Genomic DNA, 21,147 nt, shown 5'->3' on the forward strand with positions numbered 1-21,147 from the left:
AGTTTTGATTTGTATCCATCAAAATGGTAAGCACATGGTGAATTGCCCTTGGTTAAAAAAAGGCCACTAACGGAGCAGCTATCTATCATTCATTTATTATAGGACATTGTAGGAAATGGTAAACTGATTCCATCACAAAAAAACATTACACTAAAGATAGTATTGAATCAAAATGGTAAACTCATTCCATCACAAAAAAAATTACACACCAGCATTACACGAAAGCATCACAGGAAAGCATTCCATCACAAATAATACTGTATCGAATACTTATTACAAGAAAAGGTTCCATCACAAATAGCATTGTGTCAAAATACTTATTACAAGAGAGCATTCATCACAAAGAATTACGCGCATCAGAACTTGTTCACTTGTTCATACACTACACAAAAGGTTACAACTTGTTTGTACTAGGTTGAGTCCCTTCTATTCTGTGTCCATCATGAATATCAGTAGGGGCCTCTTTGTATTGTGATTCACTTCCTATGGAAGTCTGCACAATAAACATGCAATTCATTAGTAAGGTGTTTGATCAAAACATGGTAGAAACAATTTTGCAAACAAACAATTTTACAAAGCTCAATGAAGCACAAGTGAGGCAAGGCTGCAACACCAGTAGATTATTTGAGAAAAATTCAAAATCAAATGAAGCTAAAAAATGAGTAATATGTCTGCATATTAGATTGTCAGTGGAAAATCTAGTATAAGAAAATCTATCTGAGAAAGTGATGTAAAACCTCCCCTGACATTCTTCAATGTAATTTCTGCAATATAAACAGGAACCTGTAAAAGAATAATGTTAGTATTCTAAGTTCTTTGTAACATAAGTCCTCAAATTTGAAGTCTATACAAGACAAAACATACACAATATCATTTACCAATTAAAATTGTAGCATTCTTGATTCACTAATGTCTGCCCTGAAACTTTTCTTCTAAAGTTACTTGCAAAATAGAACTACTTTCCTGCTACAGCAGATTGTCAATCATACAATGTTAGAGGATATAAAGTCAAATTAATGAGAAATACAAATATCTAAAAAGAAGGCTTTAAGTCATAAAAGGAAAAAAGAAATGTAAAAGAAAAGAAATGATGACAAGACCTTTGAAAATGATGAAAAGTATGATTTGAGAATGACAAATTATAAGATGAAGAATAACATTGTTCAAAAGCTTCAGTGACATTACTACAAGTGATTCTTTGGCTCTTGAAAATTGGGAGAGGTAGTTTCCATAAAACTGAAAGATAACAGAAATCATAGTTGATAGCTCTTAAACTGACATTTAGACATAATCAGATGAATTCCTAAATGAAAATGATCTCACTTCAAAACTGTATTTTGGCGGAGCTTTGTACAAAAGACAGGAAAACTTTTAGTTTAACTCAAAACACATTCTCTTTTCTCAAACACGTTCTCTATAAGGGCTCACCACATAATATATGAAAGGGTAAAATCATCTACTCCATCAAATTGCTCAGTTGAAGGGAGAAATAAAAAAAAAACCTTGTAGATAATGCAGTGGATGGGAAAGTTTTAAATATAATAATCCCACTTAGGGTGTATATTTACATTCAGAACTTTGCCAACATAAAAGTTTAGCAGGCCTAGTCATTGAAGCCAACATGTTCTCTTCGGGTTAACTCGCATGCATGTATCTCCTGCTTAACATAAAATTCTTGGAACTCACACATGCCACTCAAGACATCTATCATTTAGTAAAATCTGGGGCAGTCAATTTGTAAGTTCATCAAAACTAACGAAAACCCATTTATGATTTATCATAAAGATGCAACCATAATCCTCATATAACTATTAACCAATAATAAAATTATTAAAAAGAAAAAGACAATCAACAACCAATAATTCAAGCCCACAAGACAAAAAAAAGAAATATGAGAAACATGAAACGAGACATAATTTTAGAGCATTAAAGAGAATAATTTAAAAGAAGCAGAACTATAATAATTCAAAGATGAAAGCCATTAATCCTCAAACTTTCTTCGATAGTTTCAAGCACTGAGAGTCTCAACAGGTAGCAATATCAGTTCTCAAGTTTTGGAGCACAAACCACGTCCGTTGGAAGCTCTCTAGAGTTCTGGAAATATTACACGAACTTGCTTTTCAAGAGAGAGAGAGAGAGAGAGAGAGAGATTGATGTTGTTTGTAAAAATTCTATTTTTTGTGTAAATGTGAAAAAATTATTTATGACGGAGCAAGAAGATGTTAAAGATGCAAATGATTTCGACACTCCATTCCCTAAGCTGCAATACCCATCTCACAACAACCCAAAACTCACCCCTCTCAGTACACAAGAAGAAACCAAATTTGTCCTTGAAATGTTACCTACGATGCCCTCCAAGGGACGGCGGCGAAAGAGAGCTCCACCATAGCAGTGTCGCTAGTTTCCGTTAAATGAGCTCGGGGGAGGGGCAGACCTGGGCAGATGGATGAGCTTTGCAGGGTGGTGCTGGGCAGAGGTCAAATGCCGTGACATAGGTTGCTTGGTGAGGGAGGAGGGGGGTCTTCATGGGATTTAAATATGGTTTGCTCCGTTCAATGATTTGATCTCAGGAAGTGGTAACGCTGGGCAGACGGAGGAGCGTCGCTCGGTGTCGTTGGACAGAAAGACAGCGTCGCCGGGTGGTGCTGGGTAGAGAAAGGTGATGTGATGCGGGAGAGGGAGGAGGTATTTCGCGGGGCTCTGAAATTCGAATGGGGAAGAGAAATCAACCGAGAAGTAAAACGCATGTTTGGTTTTTAAAAAAAAAAACAGAAGCCACGTAGTGAGTGCAATGTGTGCACTGCTACAGTGGCTTCTATGTAGCACTACTCTATTAATTTAAGTATTAATATTATTTTATATTTTATATTTAAATTAATATTATTTTTAATAAAATATATTTTTTTAATCAATTATATTAAATTAATAATTAGATTTTTTCTGGACGAAAACAAAGCAATCCGGCTTGGAAATCAAGGCGGTGTGTAACGCACGTTGCTTGCACAACGCCATCCATCTTAACTTGTACTAGCTTCATCCAGAACGTTCGATGGGTAAGTGCAATTTTCATTGCCCTGTATAAGTTCGGGTCCGTGATTTCTGTCTTGAACAGCCCTCCCCGCCTCCCCCCTCTCTCGATCTCTCTCAATTCTCCGTGGCTTCGCTCTTCGATCATGTTTCGCCGTCTTAGATCTCTATCTAGAGGTATAATTTTCTTCGATCACCGCTTCATCGTCTGCCATCTCTTTGGTTTTTTGTTTTTTAGAGTTTCTCTCTTACATCAGTTTTTGTTCGTCTCTGAAATGACTGATAATTGCAGAGATCCACGATTTATAGCTGTGGGATCCGTACTTTTCTCGATCTGGAGTCTCGTTACTTCTCTGTCCTATGGAGTCTCAGTGCATCCGCCCGAGATTTGTGTTCTCTGCCAAGGACCGAGGCTAATGATTATAATTTATAACAGATCTGGAGTCTGTGCTTCTCTGTCCTTATATGGAGTCTTACTGCATCCAGCCGAGATAGGTGTTCTCTACGAAGGATTGAGGCTTATAATATTCATTGTAGTGATCTGAACTCTGTATTCGATTAGTGAACGAGCACTTTGTGTTGTAATCGCCATAAATCACGCGGAAGTTGTTAGAAGATCTGTGTAAGTAATCAGGAAAGGCCTAATTTCAGGGGGTCGGAGTCCGTGATTGATTTTATTGTTCGACCTTTGCCATGACGGGTGCGCTTGCATGGCAGGTCTAACAAATCTATTAATAAAATATTTGTTATTTTGCTTAGAGGAGAGACCGCATGGGCCATTTTTTTTCTTTGTGCCCGGGGTCTCTCCAATGGTGTTCTGTGTTTTGCTGCTTTCCTTTGACTTCTTGCCGTCTTTCTATCTATCTTGATCTTGCGCCCCTGCATCTGATACAGCGAAAATTCAAGCCGATAGATCTACGCTGGGCATGTTTAACATCTGAGGATTGAAGGTACACAACTTTTCGTTTTTCTATTAATCTCTATCTTGCGCCCATGCATCTGATACAGCGACAGTTCGAGCCGGTAGAGATTTGCGTTGGGCTTGTTTAACTTCTGAGGATTGAAGGTACACACAAATCATCACCTCCACTTGAATTGGATTTCATTAGTTTTTTAACTAATTTTGTGGAACAAATACTGCAAGTTTGCATACGATCATAAACAAATTCGAGGAAATTGATCGGTTCAATCTAGCGTTGAGCTCGAGCTGCCTCCATTAATTTATAACAATCACGTCTAAAGTCTGCACATACATACACATTGGATTATGCATGTTGCACGATTAAGACTATACCTTTTTTTTTTTTTCAAAATACTTCTTATTCTCAAAGCTTGATACGAGAGGGGCATTGTAATACGTCCATGGTGTTGGTGAAAAGCTTGAAGCCTAGTTTTGTTTTTGGTTGATCCTTAGACTTTGCCATGCTCTAACTGAAGGAGGGCTGGTTTTGAAGTCGATGGTCTACATGTTGCAATTGAAATGTTGCGTTCTATGTTCTACATGTTGCAGGCAATGCTTCCTTCCAAATTTATTTGTATGTAGTGGTTAATTTAAAAAATGCTTCAATATGCGTATTGGATTTGCCTAAAAGAATTCATTGTTATGAAGGTTATTCGTAACCCATTTTCTTTGCCTCTTTGGTTGATCCTGCAAAAACGTATCAGTATCTTTTTTGTGCAAGTTTCATGGCGTTTGGTTTCTTGTAAGGATTGTGACTTTTTGTTTAACCTGTGCTGGTTTTGGTGAGGTGTTTTGGTGGTGTAAGTTGTGTGGCACTAGGAAGAGATTTTGTTTTCTCTATACTTGAAGTCGTGGCTTTCATAATCGAGCAAATGATGCAACGTGGGATAAAATTGCGATTCTCGTGGCTGATCAAGGAATTGGCAGCTCAACCCGACCAATGATTCATGTAAAAGACATTTGTGACTACTAGTTATATTTTGAGGTACAATGTTCCGTCTCTTGGGCCAGCCGATCTGCCCTAGCCTTTTGTTTTCAATTTCAATTCACGACTTATAATCAGGCTAATCAAGGAATGTGGGTCAAAATTATTATTCTTCTTTGATCAAGAGCTTAACAGCCTTCTCATCACAATGGTTTGTGGAGAAGACATTTGTGGTTACAAGCTGTTTTTCGGAGTAAGATTTCGTATCAGGTGGCAGGTCCACTTGCGGCTGTTCCTTTCAGGTGAAAAGTATTATAAATTATTGTTTTGTTTTAAATGATCGGGACGAGTATCCATTAATTTAGTACAGTGACTTCTAGCTTGGTTTTGGTATGTTTGACATTTCGATATCTTTTATGCCATTACCCTGGCTCTCTATTTTTCTGTTTTGGGTATTCTTGGTTTTGTGTTTTAGAGGTGTCATTTTTATGCCGTGCTTTTTTCCCACATTGTTGATTTGCTTACCAAACTCGTTATGGTTAACCTTGTTAATTGTTATTCAATCTTGTTGAAGTTTTATGCATTATCTGCAAAACAAGCCGCAACGAATCTGTCTTAAACATTTTTTTAACTTCCTTGAAAAACTCATGTGCTCGAAGCTCTTTTATAGTCCAAACCTAAATTCTCATGAAAAAACAGCAATTGTAATGTTGCAATATTTCCATCGTAATGTTAGCGATGACTAATTTCTTTACTGTGTTTTAGGGCCATCTGCTCAACGGGCCATCTGCCCACCTCCATGGGGTTATGTGCCCATTGAGCCCACAACTTGTTTTTAAGCCCATTTTATTTGTGGGCTAGAACCTGATTTCAGCCCATATCTAGCAAAATAAGTACAATTTTTGAAATCTAAAATATCTGTAAATAAAGTTTACGTCTAAATGTAAATTAATCTAAGAGATAATATTTGCAGGAGTGTGCAAGTGCTATTTAATTATTTTTAAAATAAGTGAGGATTGTGCAGTATATATCCTACACAACTGTTATTACAAATTAATTTAAAATTATTTTACAAACAATCTGAATAATTTAAGAATAACAAATATACATTACAAAGAAAAGCAAAAAGTAAAGTAACAAATCCAATTCAGTCCCTCCAAGTGTCCAAGAAAACCTGAAAAAACAAACTAAAACAAAAACCATGCATAAAAATGAGAATGCCGTGTAAAAAATGAATGAAATTCAATTAGGAAAGAAGAGTAAAATAAGTACGAAAAAGGTATTAACAAACCACTAGTGTATCAACCTATCATTTCGCAGTCAAATTTCATTGCATTTCTTACTTCTGCAGTCAACTCATGAATTTCTTAAGGCCGTTGATCACAATAAGATTAAAGACGTGCACGACATTGCACATGTAAAAACTCACCACATAAGATGGACATATTTTCCTCTTTAACCTTATTCTTCAATTATTCAAGTGTGATTTACTTAAAAAAAAAAAAAAATTATTTAAGTGTGATTTCGTTAGAAGAGCCATTATCTAATATAATTGTCACAACCTACTCTAAATCTCATTCCTTTATTCTGAACTCTACCACCTAACAACGGTATATTATCCATGTGATTGAAAATTAAACAAAACTTAATAATTTTTTATGTGCACTTTTCAATCGTTATCTATGTAACAATCAGTAAGACACATGTAGTTCAAACTACAAATTTTGAACTGATGTCCAAGTATTGGTAGCAAATCAAACTCTTTGATTTTCAATAAATTTCTTAAAAAATAATTCTCAAGCATATATATTTTAAGAAAATTCTTCACCACCGTGTGTGTGGCTAGATGGAATGTTAAACCTACTTATATATAAAAATAATGGATGTTAAATCTAGGCTCCAATTCCTTAGCATAGGCTTGGAACCATTTACCTCAGTTATGATTATATTAGCCAAAGACGTTCGACCCTTACTTGGGTCAAGTTCGTAAACTCCTTCAATATATTCCACCACCTTCACCTGCCACCTTTTAAAGCCAAATATCCAATAGACTTTGATTTTTTATTTTCCAGTATGGCATGTCTGATACAACTCTTGTTGTTTTGTTCTTCTATATGACTTTTTATTTGGGAAGGGTCATGTTGTTTATGGTGGCAAATTCTTGTTGCATTGTTATTCTATATGATTTTTATTTTTATTTTATTTTTTTAAATCTTGGAAGTGTCATGTCGTTTATGATGACAACCATGAATAACGCTACAATAGTTACGTTTAACTTGTAGGTCATTGCTTCACCCATCGGTCCCCACCAATGTTATTAGATTCTCACTAGGCACAATTCTAAAGATCCAGTGGCGCATGTTTGCATCTCTTCTTACACCTGTGATTTGGGTTATTTATACGGACAAATTTGTAGAGTGAGATGATATGAGAATTTTGTGAATAGTGGTAAGATTGTGAATAGTGAGATGGTTTGAGTTAATGCTTTATGGGCTCTTGGATAAAGAGAAAAAAAAGTTGAATGAAAAATATTATAAAGTTAAAAATAGTTTTTTAAGTTTATTTTTGTTTGAGGATTTAAAAAAGTTAAATTATTTTTTATCTTTTGTTTAAAAATTTGAGAAAGTTGTAAAGATTAATTTGGAAATATTTTTGTTTAAATAATATTTGAGAAATAAATAAGATGAGAATTTTGAAATGAAAATGTTTTTCAAACAAGCTTTAACAAATCTAGTTTTTAGTGTTCTTTCTTCGTAGAACTCCTCAAGTTCTACGCATATCTCCAAATGGCAAGATTGCGTTTGAGACTCAAACCGTCCTTGAGTTCGGATGTCTTGCCTCATACTAAATTGCAACGATGGAGCACCATGCTGGGGAATCTTCTTCTATTTTTTATTTACAAAGTTGGGTATTGCGCGTATAGAAAGAAAAACTCTTTTCCTTTTTGCGTAGATCGAAGTATGTGATAGATCTTTTTGTAATTTTACTTAGTTGCATTCGAATGGCTTGCCTCGCATGGCAAAGTTGTCCTTAAGTTGCATTTGAACACCTCGCTTCATATAGGAAGCTGCTATGGCTACTGCCCCTAGCTCTTGGTGGGAGCTACCGTAGTAGATTTATCAATTGGATATGCAAAATGCTTTTTTGCACGGAACTATAGATGAACATGTATTCATGTCGCAGCCAACGGGTTTTGTTCACCCATAGTTCCCTCATTATGTTTGCAAGCTCAATCGAGCTTTGTGTGGCCTTAAACAGGTCCTCGCACCTGGTATGCACATATGAGTTATCGACTTTTGGAATTGGGATTTGTTGTCTAAATTGGATACCTCATTGTTTATCTATCATTAGCACTCTGTGACAATTTATTTTTTAGTTTATGTTGATGATATTGTTTTCACTGGATCAAATCCGCATGCTCTTACTTAGCTTATTACTGCTTGAAGTGATGAATTTTCTTAGGGATCCGGGTGACCTATATTATTTTTTGGGCTTTGAATGCCATCATGATTCCACTGGTCTTGTGCTATCTCAACGAAAATATATTCTTGACTTGTTCAAGAAAACTAACTTGACTAATTGTAAGCCTGTGAGTAGTCTTTTGTCTCATTCTACAAAATTATCTACCTTTGATTCCACCTCTATGGAAGATTTATCGTTATACAGAAGTGTGGTGGGTAGTTTACAATACTGTTGTTTGCTAGGCCCAATTTGTCTTTCTTTGTGAATCGGATATGTCAGTTTATGCATGCATCTTGTCTCTCTCATTAGCAATTTGTTAAGCGTATTTTACGCTATCTCAAGCAAATTTTGAATTATGGGTTGCTCATCAAACCCTCTTCTACTCCAAGCTTGGCTGCTTTTTCCGATACCGATTGGGAGGACTGCTCGGATGACAAAAAATCAATTGGTGGGTTGTGTTTTCTATGGAAAAAATTTGGTCTACTGGAGCTCAAAGAAACAGTCCACAATAGCAAGGTCTAGCATCGAGGGAGAATACAAGGCCTTAGCTCATGCGACCTGTGAATTATTATGGCTGCAGTCTCTTTTGTCAGAATTGGAAATTTTTTTGTCCAAACCTCCCATTCTTTATTGTGATAATTTGGGAGCTACATACCTATTAGTCAATTCAGTAATGCATTCCTACACAAAACAAGTTGATATTAATTATCATTTCGTTCGAGATTGAATTCATGCAAAAGCTCTTCAGGTGTCTTTCCTTTCAAGTAAGGACCAACTTGGCAGATATTTTTACTAAGCCCCTCTCCATCTCCATATTCTGCACTCTTAGATCGAGCTTCATAGTCCTTCTAGGCCTGCTTGGCTTATAGGGGCATGTTAACAATACCACTACACTCACTCAAGATGCAAAGGGCAGCCCAGCGTCTCCACCGAATTCACCTTAGAAATACAAGTCCATAATAGTCTAGAATACTCTCTGTTTCATAGTGTCATTTTCTATTATAACAAGAATATTCTCTTTTCATGGTGTATAAATATCACTACTGTACTGCATATGAAATAAGGGAGAATCACAAGAATATTTTTGACATTTGTTTTGCTGTCATATTTCCATTAGTGTGGATTCATTTGAGAACGAACTAAACAGACTGCTTAGCAGAAATGAAAACAAAACAAGTACCAATCACAAGTTATATATTTTTTGCATTCCACATCATTCCTTGCCTACAACGAGTAATACGCTTTTAGATTTGGAAAACATTGACACAAAAGAATCCCACAAATGAATTCTACAATGCCATGTCAGTTTTTTTTTTTTTCCCTTCTCTCTTCCACCATGCCCCAGTCCCCCAATCCCTCTTCTCCCATTCTCCTCTCCAGGGCGGTGATTACATCGAGAGTTTCAAGGAATTCAATGCCAACAATATCCATGAAACGTTTAGAATCATCCTCCAAATGGGTGATGTTTTAATGTTAATTCGGGGGCCAAAATACCTGTTATCAAGGTTGAGTCTTGTGGAATTTATCATAGCGAGCAGGGAGATAGGTATGTGTCATCTCTCAGGGCTGGATTCGTTTTGGAATTAGGTATTGCTTTCTTGCAATATATATTGGATTTCTAATCAAACGCTCCCATACGTCAAAATATGGGATTTCTAATCCCATGCTTTCTCGCTGGAAGTAATGCTACTGAATTGTATTATGAACGATTCACCCCATTTCACTTAATTCTTCTCTGTCGTCCTTACCTCAAATCGCCTAAACTTAGGGCCAAACATTAAAATTGGTAATTTTCACGTTTTTATAAATCAAGATTACAGTTTTTATCTGTTTAATCATTGATACTTAAAAGAATAAAAGAAAATTCATAAGTAAGTATTTCTGTTAATATTCCTTAAGAGCTAGCCTTTCACATTAGTGTTGGCAAACTTGTTCTAAAAATAAAAAAAGCAATTATTTATTCTACTGTACATTAAATAAACATCTATTGCAAGTGTTAATGCGTAAATTTGCATAACACGTCCAAATGGAGGAAAGAATTATCCCCGACTCACGAGATTGATTCAGACTTTGATACGGCACTTTTCACGTTCATTTATAAAATAAATAATAAATAAGTAATACGATAATAAATAAAAAAGAGGCATAGAGATTTACGTATTTCGACATAAAAGTCTATGTCCACGAGTTATTTGAGGGCAAAATCTATTATAATTAGTGATTTTATAATCTCTCATATCCTCATATATCGCTTAATATAATAAAGAAATCTAGGAGTGGGTTTACCTACCCCCCCTCTCAATGAGTCGTCTGTAGAGAATTCCTCTCATTCATATAGATATCCTTCTTCTAGATATATGTTTTCTTTCTTAGTGATAAAGTCTAACTTACCTTGTAAAGACTTTTCATTTTAAGAGTCTGAGCTCATCTTGATCTTTTAGTTTATCTCTTCATTATCTTATCTCGTGGTTTTATCTCTTTTGTCATTATTAGTGATAGGTTTCCATAGGGCCGGATCCAATTAATTTAGTGCCTAATAGCAAGAATAAAAATATCTTAACCAACCTATAAGTAGAAAACCCAACTTTTGTAAACCAAATAATCAAAACAAAGTTGAATTAACACCAATATTGGATAGTTGGGAGGATTTATTGCAGCTCGCAGTCTAGTGGGGATCCAATTAAATTAATAGTGGGGTGCAATCTGGATTATGGCAGCTCCAGGCTCCATCTAGTGTTTCAACTAGTTGTACTTTGATCATGCTACTGGTTATATTTGAATTTTCATTTATGGACCTGTATTGATGTGATATCATTGAAATTAAGTTCATTTTTATTTTTTAAATTAACAAATTCAGAGTTAGTAGATGATTTCACATCAAAATAATAGAATAGGAGGGAGATCTATGTCATGTAATACATAAGCTATTATTTTTTGTAACCTTTTAAGCTCCTGTTCAAAACTATTTAAGGTGTAGTTTGGATAGTGAGTTGAGATGAAAGTTAAAAGTTGAATAAAATATTGTTAGAATATTATTTTTTAATATTATTATTGTTTTGAAATTTAAAAAAGTTGAATTGTTATTATATTTATTTTTATAGAAATTTGTGAAAATTGTAATGATAAGATGAGATGAGATGAAAGACTTTTAATATCCAAACGAGGCTTCTTTTCATTTAAAATAATAGATATTTAAATTCTTATATCTTTTTTTATGAAAAAATATTTTTTATAATGACATATTCATTTTTCTAAAAAGGAAATGCGCCAAACTTGTACGTTTAAAACTATATCTAACATCACTCTTTACGAAAAATAACAACACAAAGATTTGTCCCCACCATCATGCTATTGCGCCTGAAATACATGACTTGAAAACATAATCTTGGAAAGTGGAGGGTGTTTCGCGTTAAATTATCTTTTTTTTTTGTTATAGGTATAGTGTATAACATAATATTTATTGGGAGATTGATTATATTTATAAAAAATATCGATTTTTTTAAAATTTATATATAAGTTGTCGTAACAAACTTTTGTATCATTAATGTATTTGATGTGTGAATAAAAATACTTATAAATAAATTTTATTCTTTCATGTTTGTAGGTGTGGTTGGGTTAGAAGATCTGTGGTAGGGTAGGAGGCTCGGAGTTGGAATGCATTCATTAATGGCACATTAACTTACTTTAGCCAATTTCAAATTAATTATTAATGAGAATAATTTAATTGACATTACTCCCAACCTCTAAAATAGAGATTTGGAGTTCAAAAACCCACACCTTAAATAAAATAAAATCCTAATATTTAATATTTAATGATCAATTCAAATCAATGATCTCGATCATCCAAAAAAGTAGCCTAAAGTTGGTGGGTGTGGTCCAACACTGTGCAGATATGGACGATATGGTCCAATACGAAATGCTGTTGGTCGTTGGATGTTTCGCCTTCGGAGATGCAAGTTGATGTTGACCATGATACATGACGTTCATATTGGTGGTCCCGTTTGCAGAGGCGGCCTTCAACTTCGTAGAATTTACAAATTGTCATGGTGTTGTTGCTTTTGCTTTTCAAGTCGTTTTCGAGAGAGGATCCGGATCGCTTGATGTAGCTGTTAGAAAATAGCAAAGAAAGATTTAAGAGTAGATAACAGCGAGACGATTCTTTGAATTAAAAATAATTCCGTCATTTACGGTGGTGAAATGCGTTTATGCATCGTGCACATGCGTGAGCTCAATACTTTGCATCGGGTGACACGACTACTGTATGCCTACATTTATATTCTAATTTAAGTATTGTAAAACTCATTTACTTATAAATCATTAAAAATTTACACGTATTTCTCTTGCGGCCACTGCGAATTATTTCTATTCTGACGTCGATGTGTATAATATATCATTTATATTATTTAAATATTAAAATTAAAATTTTATAATTTATCTTTCAAAATAAATTTTGTAATTTAAACCTAAACTGTAAACTTGATTTCCTTGATCCAATCATAGAAAACAATTCTCTCTCAAAAAAAAAAAAAAAAAAAAAAATCATAGAAAACATTATTTATTATTTTTTTTATGGAGTTATTTGATTGATATTTTCATTGGATCGTACGCCAACAATAGAGTACGTCTTAACTTTTCACATAACACGGCGAGACGTGTTGAATATTGAAACACCGGGAGAAAAATCATCCCAAAGATTATTGTTTAATCTATTAACGACTCAGTACCTAACATTCTTTTTATACAAATTCATGCATACACACATTCATTTATATTTCTTTAGATTAATCTAATGCTACTTAATAATAGCAGTGTTATTGAAAAAAATGTTGTCGTTCATCTTGAATTATGTTGATATCAAATCACGATCTACATTTTATGTGTTTTTTTTTTTTTTAAAAAAAATGATTGGCTTTGAAACCACTTAAATTATTAGGGTTAAATGCAAACTAATTTTTACTTTTTTTTTTTTTAAATCGAAGTTATAATTTTAGATTTTTACAATATTGATACTTAACCATAATAAAATTGGTAATGATTGCCACATGGCATACTAATATCATATGTGGCTCTTATATTAGTAATATTACATATATTCATAGAGTATGTAAGTACTATGCAGTCGCTTTGATAAATAGTGAAGTCTATTATTAAAAAATTAATTTTTTATTTTTATGTAAATCAAGTATTTATTTATTTTTTTTAAAGTGATTGTATAGTACTCAGACACTTACAATCATAAGTATAATTTCTCTTCCTAAATTATACCTTATCAATTATTGTGATGGAAAATGATGAAATTTAAAATGCATCACTGCCATGGAAGACGATGAAATTAGAATGAAGATTATTATTACTCCAGAGAAAAGGACTAAAAGCAGAAATATATATATATATATATATAGAAGAATTCTAAACATAATTCTATACATCACACATCATACTTTTTATTATTATGTTTTTCTTTTATCAAATGTTTAGTATATAGATAATAATAAAAGAATTTAATTAGTGTAAGAAGAATAAACTCAAAAAAAAATTTATAAAAGATTTTAAGAAATAAAAAAATAAAAAAATTATAATATGTAGTGTGTAGAGATTATGAATAGTAAAACTTATATATATATTTAAAGTATTTCTCATTTTTAAATATGGTTGTTTAAACTTGTATGGAATCGTGGACCGAGAGAGTCCATAGTTCCTACCAACTCATTTTGAAGTCTAACACGGAGACCTGAATTGAATTCCCACACACGCTAAAAATTATAAATTAAACGTAAGATCTACGGGTACTGCCATTAGAATTTTCCATATCATAGCTCCCCATCTCCACGCCTTCCTCGAGTTCCGCCCGTACCTCCACGGCTACACAATTTCATGTGACTGCCGTCCTCGCGAGGGAAAAAGACAACTCGAAGAGGAAAAACGCACGCATCTCCGTCTCTCTCTCTCTCTTCTCACCTAATTCCTATCGTCATTCATTGCCCAAAACGCCAATAAGAGAATTTTGAGTCAGGAGTTCACTCTCTCGGAGTCTCTTCTGCTTCATGACCAGGTATGTGACCAGCTCACGTTTTCATATTAAAAAACACTCTCACAAACACGCACGCACGCACGCAAAAATTGTGCATTGTTTCTGTGCGTAAGTTTTCATTTGAAGGTGTCAAAGATCTTTCGGTCATTCCCATGTCCTTACTTTTCTGGAACTATCTATTGACTCTTCCGATTAGGCATAGTGTTGAAAGTTTATGTTCTATGGATTAGATCGTTTGAGTAATTCTTAGTGGATCTTGTGCTTCTGAGCTCTATATCAAGGCACTTCATCACCCTTTTATGGGGGGTGCTCAAAGACGCCTAAATGTGATTGTGAGAATCGGGTTGAAAAGATCTCCGTCTAGTCAGAAACTTTCTTCGGTTTTTTTTTTTTCTTATTAAATAATCTGAAAAGTTTGGTTTTGTTTTGATACGGATGGATGCATGTTTTTGTTTTCGAATTTTGGTCAACTTTTTTTTTTTTGAAGCTTGTCTGTAGGATTGTTAGTTATGTTGCTGATTCTCGTTTTGCCATTGTGATTGTTAAATTAAGGATTTATGTGATCGCTGTTTTTTTTTTCACGAGACAGCGGGTGGGAATAGTAGTAGTGGGTCAGCAGCAATGGTCTAAATTAAAAGCTGAGTACGATAGATGAATTAGATGAATAGATTAGCGGGATGATAAAGTGAACGGTAAAAGAATCAGTCATAATATAAAGATAAAAAGAATAAAACAAGAAGAAAGAAGGAAAGGTTGATCCAATCGACCTTCTTTAACCATCACAACCATTGGATTGCTTCCGGATGTGGCTAGTCAAGAGGGGCAACTAATATTGGCCATAATGGGTTCTGAGCAACTTGCTTCTTTTTTTTTGCATGATCGATGGTTTGAAAATTTATGTTGTGATAGATATAAACATTGTGATCTTATCCCAAATTTACGTTGTATGGACAAACTAAAGTGAAAGGAAGTTGAATTGTTGATGGCAGTCATAATATTGTTGTCTTCGATCTTTTTATGTTGTCTTAGATGAATGTTATTTCCTGTAGGTGAACTCCTTTGGCAGTCATAATGTATCTTCTAAGAAGGAACCTTCAGAATCATCAGGAGAATGACTCTTCACAGAAAGATGCAAAAGTAATTTATTTCTTGGACAGATTCTAGGGCCAAGTATTTTTTTAATATTTATTTTCAAATTAAGAGCTTTCCGTGTTATTGATTATGACCAAGCTTGTTCTCTAATATTATGATGCTTTTAGCTTTTCGTGACATATTGAACGCAGATGCTTAATAAGGCATATTTACAAACAGGTCAGTGAACTCAGAGCTGCTCTTGGACCTCTATCTGGACGTACTTTAAAGTACTGTGCTGATGCGTGCCTGAGGAGATATTTAGAAGCTCGGAATTGGAATGTTGATAAGGCAAAGAAAATGTTGGAAGAGACACTCAAGTGGAGGTCCATATATAAGCCTGAAGAGATTCGTTGGGTATTTATGATAACTTATTGACTACATGTTTTTGACAACATTCAAAAAGTAGAAGTACATATGTTGCAACTTTTGTGGCTGTTTTTAGTTATACTAATTATTTTTGTTATGACTTGGTGGGTTTTTTGTCCCTGATTAATTGATAACCTATTTTTGGATGGCCTAGCTTATACATGCTTTTTGTCCTATGCTTCTAATCGTATATTTGGCAGGCACAATTGATTATGTTTGCTGTCCAATAAAATTGTTTACTGCCCTTAACCTCAGTACCGTTGAGGTCTAAAAACCTCTGTACGCTAGACATAGCCCTTTGCACAATTGAGGTGTAAAAACTTTTGTGGTGGAATCAATCTAATTGCCGTTCAACTTTAGCAGTTCCAAGATGGCTAAAGTCTGATGATGAAATAGTTAGGACCCCAATTTTTGGTATTCTACACAAAATGACATGAATGTGATGACCGGTGCTATGAAATGTAGACAGTTATCATGCTGATATTTCCAATACCATTATTGTAATCGAGACTCCTCTTACTTAAGAAAAATGTTAATGTCCAGCATGAAGTAGCCCATGAAGGTGAAACTGGCAAAGTGTCCAGAGCAGATTTTCATGATCGACATGGAAGGACTGTGCTCATAATGAGGCCAGGGATGCAGGTTTGAGCTAAGAAATTCTTTCATAATGTGTGTGTGTTACTGTCACTTGGATTTCGTTTTGTTAATCTTTTATCTTCCCATTTTTCAGAACACCACATCAGCAGAAGATAATGTTCGGCATTTAGTCTATCTTTTAGAAAATGCCATCCTTAACCTTCCTGAAGGTCAAGAACAAATGTCATGGTTGATAGATTTCACTGGATTTTCATTGAACACCAGCGTCTCTGTCAAAACATCACGTGAGATCATTAACATTTTACAAAACCACTACCCCGAGAGGCTTGCGGTTGCAATTTTGTACAGTCCACCAAGGGTTTTTCAAGCATTATGGAAGGTTTGGACTTCTGCTCTGTTTTCCTTCTGGCTTTCTACTGCATGCATATTGTTGTTTCTTTAGACTTTCTTTGTCTGAATTGAAGTTTGACGATACATTACTCCTTGTATGAAACTTTGAAAATCAGTGCTTATTTATTTTTCTTATTGTGTACAATTTTACTCCGATAGACTAGAACCTGCATTTTTGTCCTGTTTTAGCAGTCTTGATTACTTGGGCACATAGTGTGCCCATACCTAAAGTGTTACGTTGCCAGAGAAATCTCTTATTATTATATTAAACTCTAGTAGGGATGTCGAAGTCCAAATAGATTTTCCTTTTTCTTTTCCTTCTATTGCTATATGAAATTCTAGACGTGAATCTGGTATTTCATTTTAGATGAGATTTCCTTTTGAGTACAGAATGAAACCTAGTGTAGCAACCTGCATTTATCTTCTGTCTCTCTATCATTTTACCTGCTAGATCTTGCATTAATGAAGTGCGTGCTATTTTCAATTTCAATAGGCTGTCAAATACTTCTTGGATCCGAAGACATTTCAGAAGGTGAAGTTTGCATACCCCAAAAATAAAGAAAGTGTAGAGCTCATGAAGACGTTCTTCGATGTAGAAAATCTTCCGAGTGAGTTTGGGGGAAAAGCCACCCTAAAATACGACCACGAGGAGTTCTCACGATTGATGGCTCAGGATGATGTAAAAACTGCCAAGTTTTGGGGACTTGATGAGAAGCCCCAGAACATTATGAATGCCATTGAGGACAGAGGTGACATAGAAAGCATGTAAAATATTTGCGCCTCCAGCTAGTTGAGTGCGCATAGTAATATGCACGCAAAACTAAGATATGACAAATTTATGCTGGAACGGGGAAATGATGCTCAGAATAAAAGATGCCGCCAATTCTTTCTTCTACTGACCTCTAACCATGAGGGAAGATTTGTGCTCTTGATGTCACCGAACTGCATGAAAAGCAAAATGTAATTTTCATTCAAATCCCGCAATATAAATCTATGAACTATATTTTGTCAATGCTAAAAAAATCTTTTTGTTGGGTGTCGAATTAATGCATAGCACGATCACCCAATCAAGTGCGGAGGATGGCCTATTGAAACTCGCTGCACTAATTTTCCAAAAGGTTTGGTATCGCTTTGGGGTTGATCTAGCCGAATCACAGCTGAACTTGGATCTATGCACAGAAATCTGTCAAGACTTTCTGAAGGAATGATAAATCCGAGAAGAATATCTGTTTGGGGGGTTGCAGTTGGGTAAAGGTTAATTTTAATCCGATTTGGTGTGATTTCAGTGGATCAAATCCCTAACACTGAAAACTGCCTAAAACCGAAGTGCCATATTTTGAATCTTATTTGAGTGAAAATAAAACATCCAAGAATTCGTTCAAAGGTGTGATATTTTGGGAGCACAAAGTATTTACAAAGGATGTCGCAGTATGCTTGGTAAACTCTCATTATACGCATTCCAAGCTTGAGATGGTGCTTGAAAAAGGGGGTGTGATGATGGAGGTGTTAGGAAAATGATTTATACCGTCTTAGAGTATGCAAACCTCGCTTATTTTCTTTGAGAAAAATAAATACATCTAGGACTCACATTAAAAAGCTCATTTTTTTAATGATAAATCTTACTTTTTTCAAAAGGAATATGTGAGGTTTGCATGTTTTAGAATTGTATCTAACATTACTTCGTGTGTTAAGTTAAGGTAATCTAACTACTCACTTAGTTCAATATAATTTTTTGAATGAGACACCAATGCAAACACAACATATTTTTATATTTTTTACCCGTTTATAGTAAGACCTAGAGGAGCATATTCTTGAGACCAAAAGTCTTGCCACTTAAGCCGGCCAAAAATCAGTTCAATATACTTGTAATGAAAACGTAGAATATTAAGTACTCACTCAATTTAACCAATACCCTTTCTCCCAAATTGTTGGTTTAAACATATACAAAACAGGGAATATGTTAAAAAAGATAGCAATTAACGTGAGGATCAATAAATTGGCCGAGGAGAGAGAAAACACTCTTTTAGGTTTTCAACGTTGAAAGTCTTCACGCCCGCCGCTGCCATGGGCCATCCGGGCCCCCAGGTGACGGCAGAGCGACTGCGCACGGCAGCAGATCTCGTAGCACAACTACCCCAGCATCTTCCGGAGGTTTTCGTTCCATTGCGACCGAGCAAAATAATAAATGGGGAAGTCTGCGTCATCTTCTCCAAAGAAGAAATAGAAAGATCTGTTGAGCCATTCAAGTTCTCTATGGTCCTAAAATTCATGAGACAACGCCCTTCTCTAGACAATATCCGTCTATTCATCCGGAATCGATGGGGTTTGAGTTCGTAATCTGTGGTTTCGGCTATGCGTAGACCCAAAAATGTATTCGTTCGGCTCTAACAAAATAGATTTCCTCAAAGCCCTCTCCCGAGAACTAACGGACGTTAATGGAGTCCCTTACAGGGCCTTCCATTGGCATTATGATTTCGATGAAGATAGGGAACCATCTCTAGTGCTAGTATGGATCGTCTTTCCAGGTCTCCCTCCGAATTTCTATCACGGATCGTTTCTGAAAAATATCACCTCCCCCATTGGCATATTTCTCAAACAAGACAATACGACCAAATGTGCCACTCGCACTGATAGGGCTCGGGTATGTGTGGAAATGGATGCCACCAAAACTCCCATCCGTGGACTCTGGATTGGCATACCACATAAACCCACCAACCTATACGTTGAGATTGTATTAGAGGGAATTTACTTCAGATACAGAAGGGGAGACAGGATCACATTTGGGGAAATCTAAGGACTGTCCGTCGGATAGTGAAACGCATCCTAGAAATGAAGGAGAAAAAAAAAGGAGATCTCTAAGAAGCTCTAGCAGGGTTCCTAGCAAGCCCTTAAGATTGGATTTATAATGCTTAAGGCCTTTTATTGGAATATAAGGGGTTTGGGGTCTTCCAAAAGGAGGCTTCAGAAGATGGTGAGAAAAAAGACAATAAACTTCTTAATGATAGCAGAGCCGTTTGTTAAGATAGAAAAACTGAAAACTCTACAAAGCAAGTTAAACATGGATTCAAGCTTCTCAAACCAATCCGAAGATGGTAAAATCTGGTTACTTTGGAGGGCAGGACTACAGGTCTCAATCCTACAAGTGAGTGCACAACATATTACGGTCTCCCTTCCATTTAAGAACCAGCGGCTTTTTCTTTCCGTTATTTACGCAAAGTGTAGATACAAAGAACGCAGACTCCTTTGGAATTCGTTGTATCAAGACATACTGAATGACTCACCGTGGCTAGGCATAGGAGATTACAACATCATTAGAGGGAATGACGAAAGACGTAGGGGAAGTCCTCGGCTAAGGGTGGCTATGGAAGACTTCAATGATTTCATCAATCAAAGTGGCCTAAGCGAGATGAAGACAATTGGGAGATCTCTATCCTGGTGCAATGGTCAAAGAGGATTGGCACGGAGCTGGGCGAGACTAGACCGAGGCTTGATGAATTCGAAAGTAATGGCTATGCTCCCAGATGCAAGATGTAACTACCTTCCAAGAACAACTTCAGACCACGTGCCTATGCTCATTGAACTGAGAACAGAGGCAACCAGGTACGGCCCATCACCTTTTAAATTCCAATACATGTGGGTATCGCATGAAGGTTTTGGGAAGTTAGTATAGGAAATTTGGAACCATCGCTGGAAGTGGGCTTAAATAGATTGGCAGACAAATTAAAAAAATTAAAAGCGGCTATTAAAGAACGGAATATCAAAGTGTTTGGCAGGACGAAACACCACATAGAGAGCCTAGAAAGGAGAATTGAGAGCCTTGAATCCCAACTGCAAAATCACTTTTCGGAGGAAATTGAAATGGAATTACTATGCACAAGGGAAGAGCTGAATTCATGGAATCAGAGGGAAGAAACAAGGCTAGCGCAACAGGCCAAATTAAGCTGGGTAGAGAAGGGGGAAGTTTCGGGGAAGTTTCGGCTCAGTTTTTCAAATCTATCAACTCTAACTCAAGGCTGACAATGTAGGAAATGAGACTTAGAGATGGTAGCACCCTCAAATCACCAAAGGAGATTCATTTAGGGGCGGTGGACTACTTAAAAAATCTCCTAAAAGCTAGGCCACGAGGTCCCCTCCCAGACCTTTTTGAATACATTCAACTCGAGATCTCTGATCAAGAGAACCAAAGAATTATGAATCCCCCAACAGTCCAAGAAGTTAAAGATGCAATGTTCTCCATCTCGATAGAAAGCAATC

At 35.6% G+C, this 21,147-nt stretch overlaps 1 protein-coding gene and 2 long non-coding RNA genes across 8 annotated transcripts; 2 read left to right on the forward strand and 1 right to left on the reverse strand.

Annotated features, from left to right (window-relative positions):
* Nucleotides 1-214: 214 nt before the first annotated feature.
* On the reverse strand, nt 215-2,835 carry LOC122297094. The gene is made up of 2 exons (XR_006238654.1): nt 879-2,835; nt 215-783 (listed from the first exon to the last, which is right to left on the reverse strand). It is a non-coding gene; the product is annotated as an uncharacterized LOC122297094 (long non-coding RNA).
* LOC122297079 lies at nt 2,836-9,107 on the forward strand. Of its 3 annotated transcripts, none has more exons than XR_006238646.1 (3): nt 3,026-3,204; nt 3,320-5,215; nt 8,765-9,107. It is a non-coding gene; the product is annotated as an uncharacterized LOC122297079 (long non-coding RNA). The 3 variants fall into 3 exon arrangements; XR_006238638.1 differs by lacking the exon at nt 8,765-9,107 and adding an exon at nt 7,196-7,461; XR_006238633.1 differs by lacking the exon at nt 8,765-9,107 and having other exon boundaries at nt 2,836-3,204; nt 3,320-5,476.
* A 5,062-nt stretch (nt 9,108-14,169) lies between these two features.
* Nucleotides 14,170-17,905, forward strand: LOC122297102 (CRAL-TRIO domain-containing protein C23B6.04c-like). 4 transcript variants are annotated; one of them, XM_043107010.1, is made up of 6 exons: nt 14,170-14,427; nt 15,456-15,543; nt 15,690-15,894; nt 16,450-16,548; nt 16,637-16,882; nt 17,387-17,905. In XM_043107010.1, exons 2-6 carry the CDS (start codon nt 15,518-15,520, stop codon nt 17,660-17,662), a joined length of 852 nt encoding a protein of 283 aa, XP_042962944.1. In that variant the 5' UTR covers nt 14,170-14,427; nt 15,456-15,517; the 3' UTR covers nt 17,663-17,905. The 4 variants fall into 4 exon arrangements, with proteins under 4 accessions (XP_042962944.1, XP_042962925.1, XP_042962953.1 ...); XM_043106991.1 differs by having other exon boundaries at nt 15,718-15,894; XM_043107019.1 differs by lacking the exon at nt 14,170-14,427 and adding an exon at nt 14,570-14,738.
* Nucleotides 17,906-21,147: the final 3,242 nt, after the last annotated feature.

This window comes from Carya illinoinensis, chromosome 2, assembly GCF_018687715.1.
Source record: "Carya illinoinensis cultivar Pawnee chromosome 2, C.illinoinensisPawnee_v1, whole genome shotgun sequence".
Classification (NCBI taxonomy): Eukaryota; Viridiplantae; Streptophyta; class Magnoliopsida; order Fagales; family Juglandaceae; genus Carya; species Carya illinoinensis.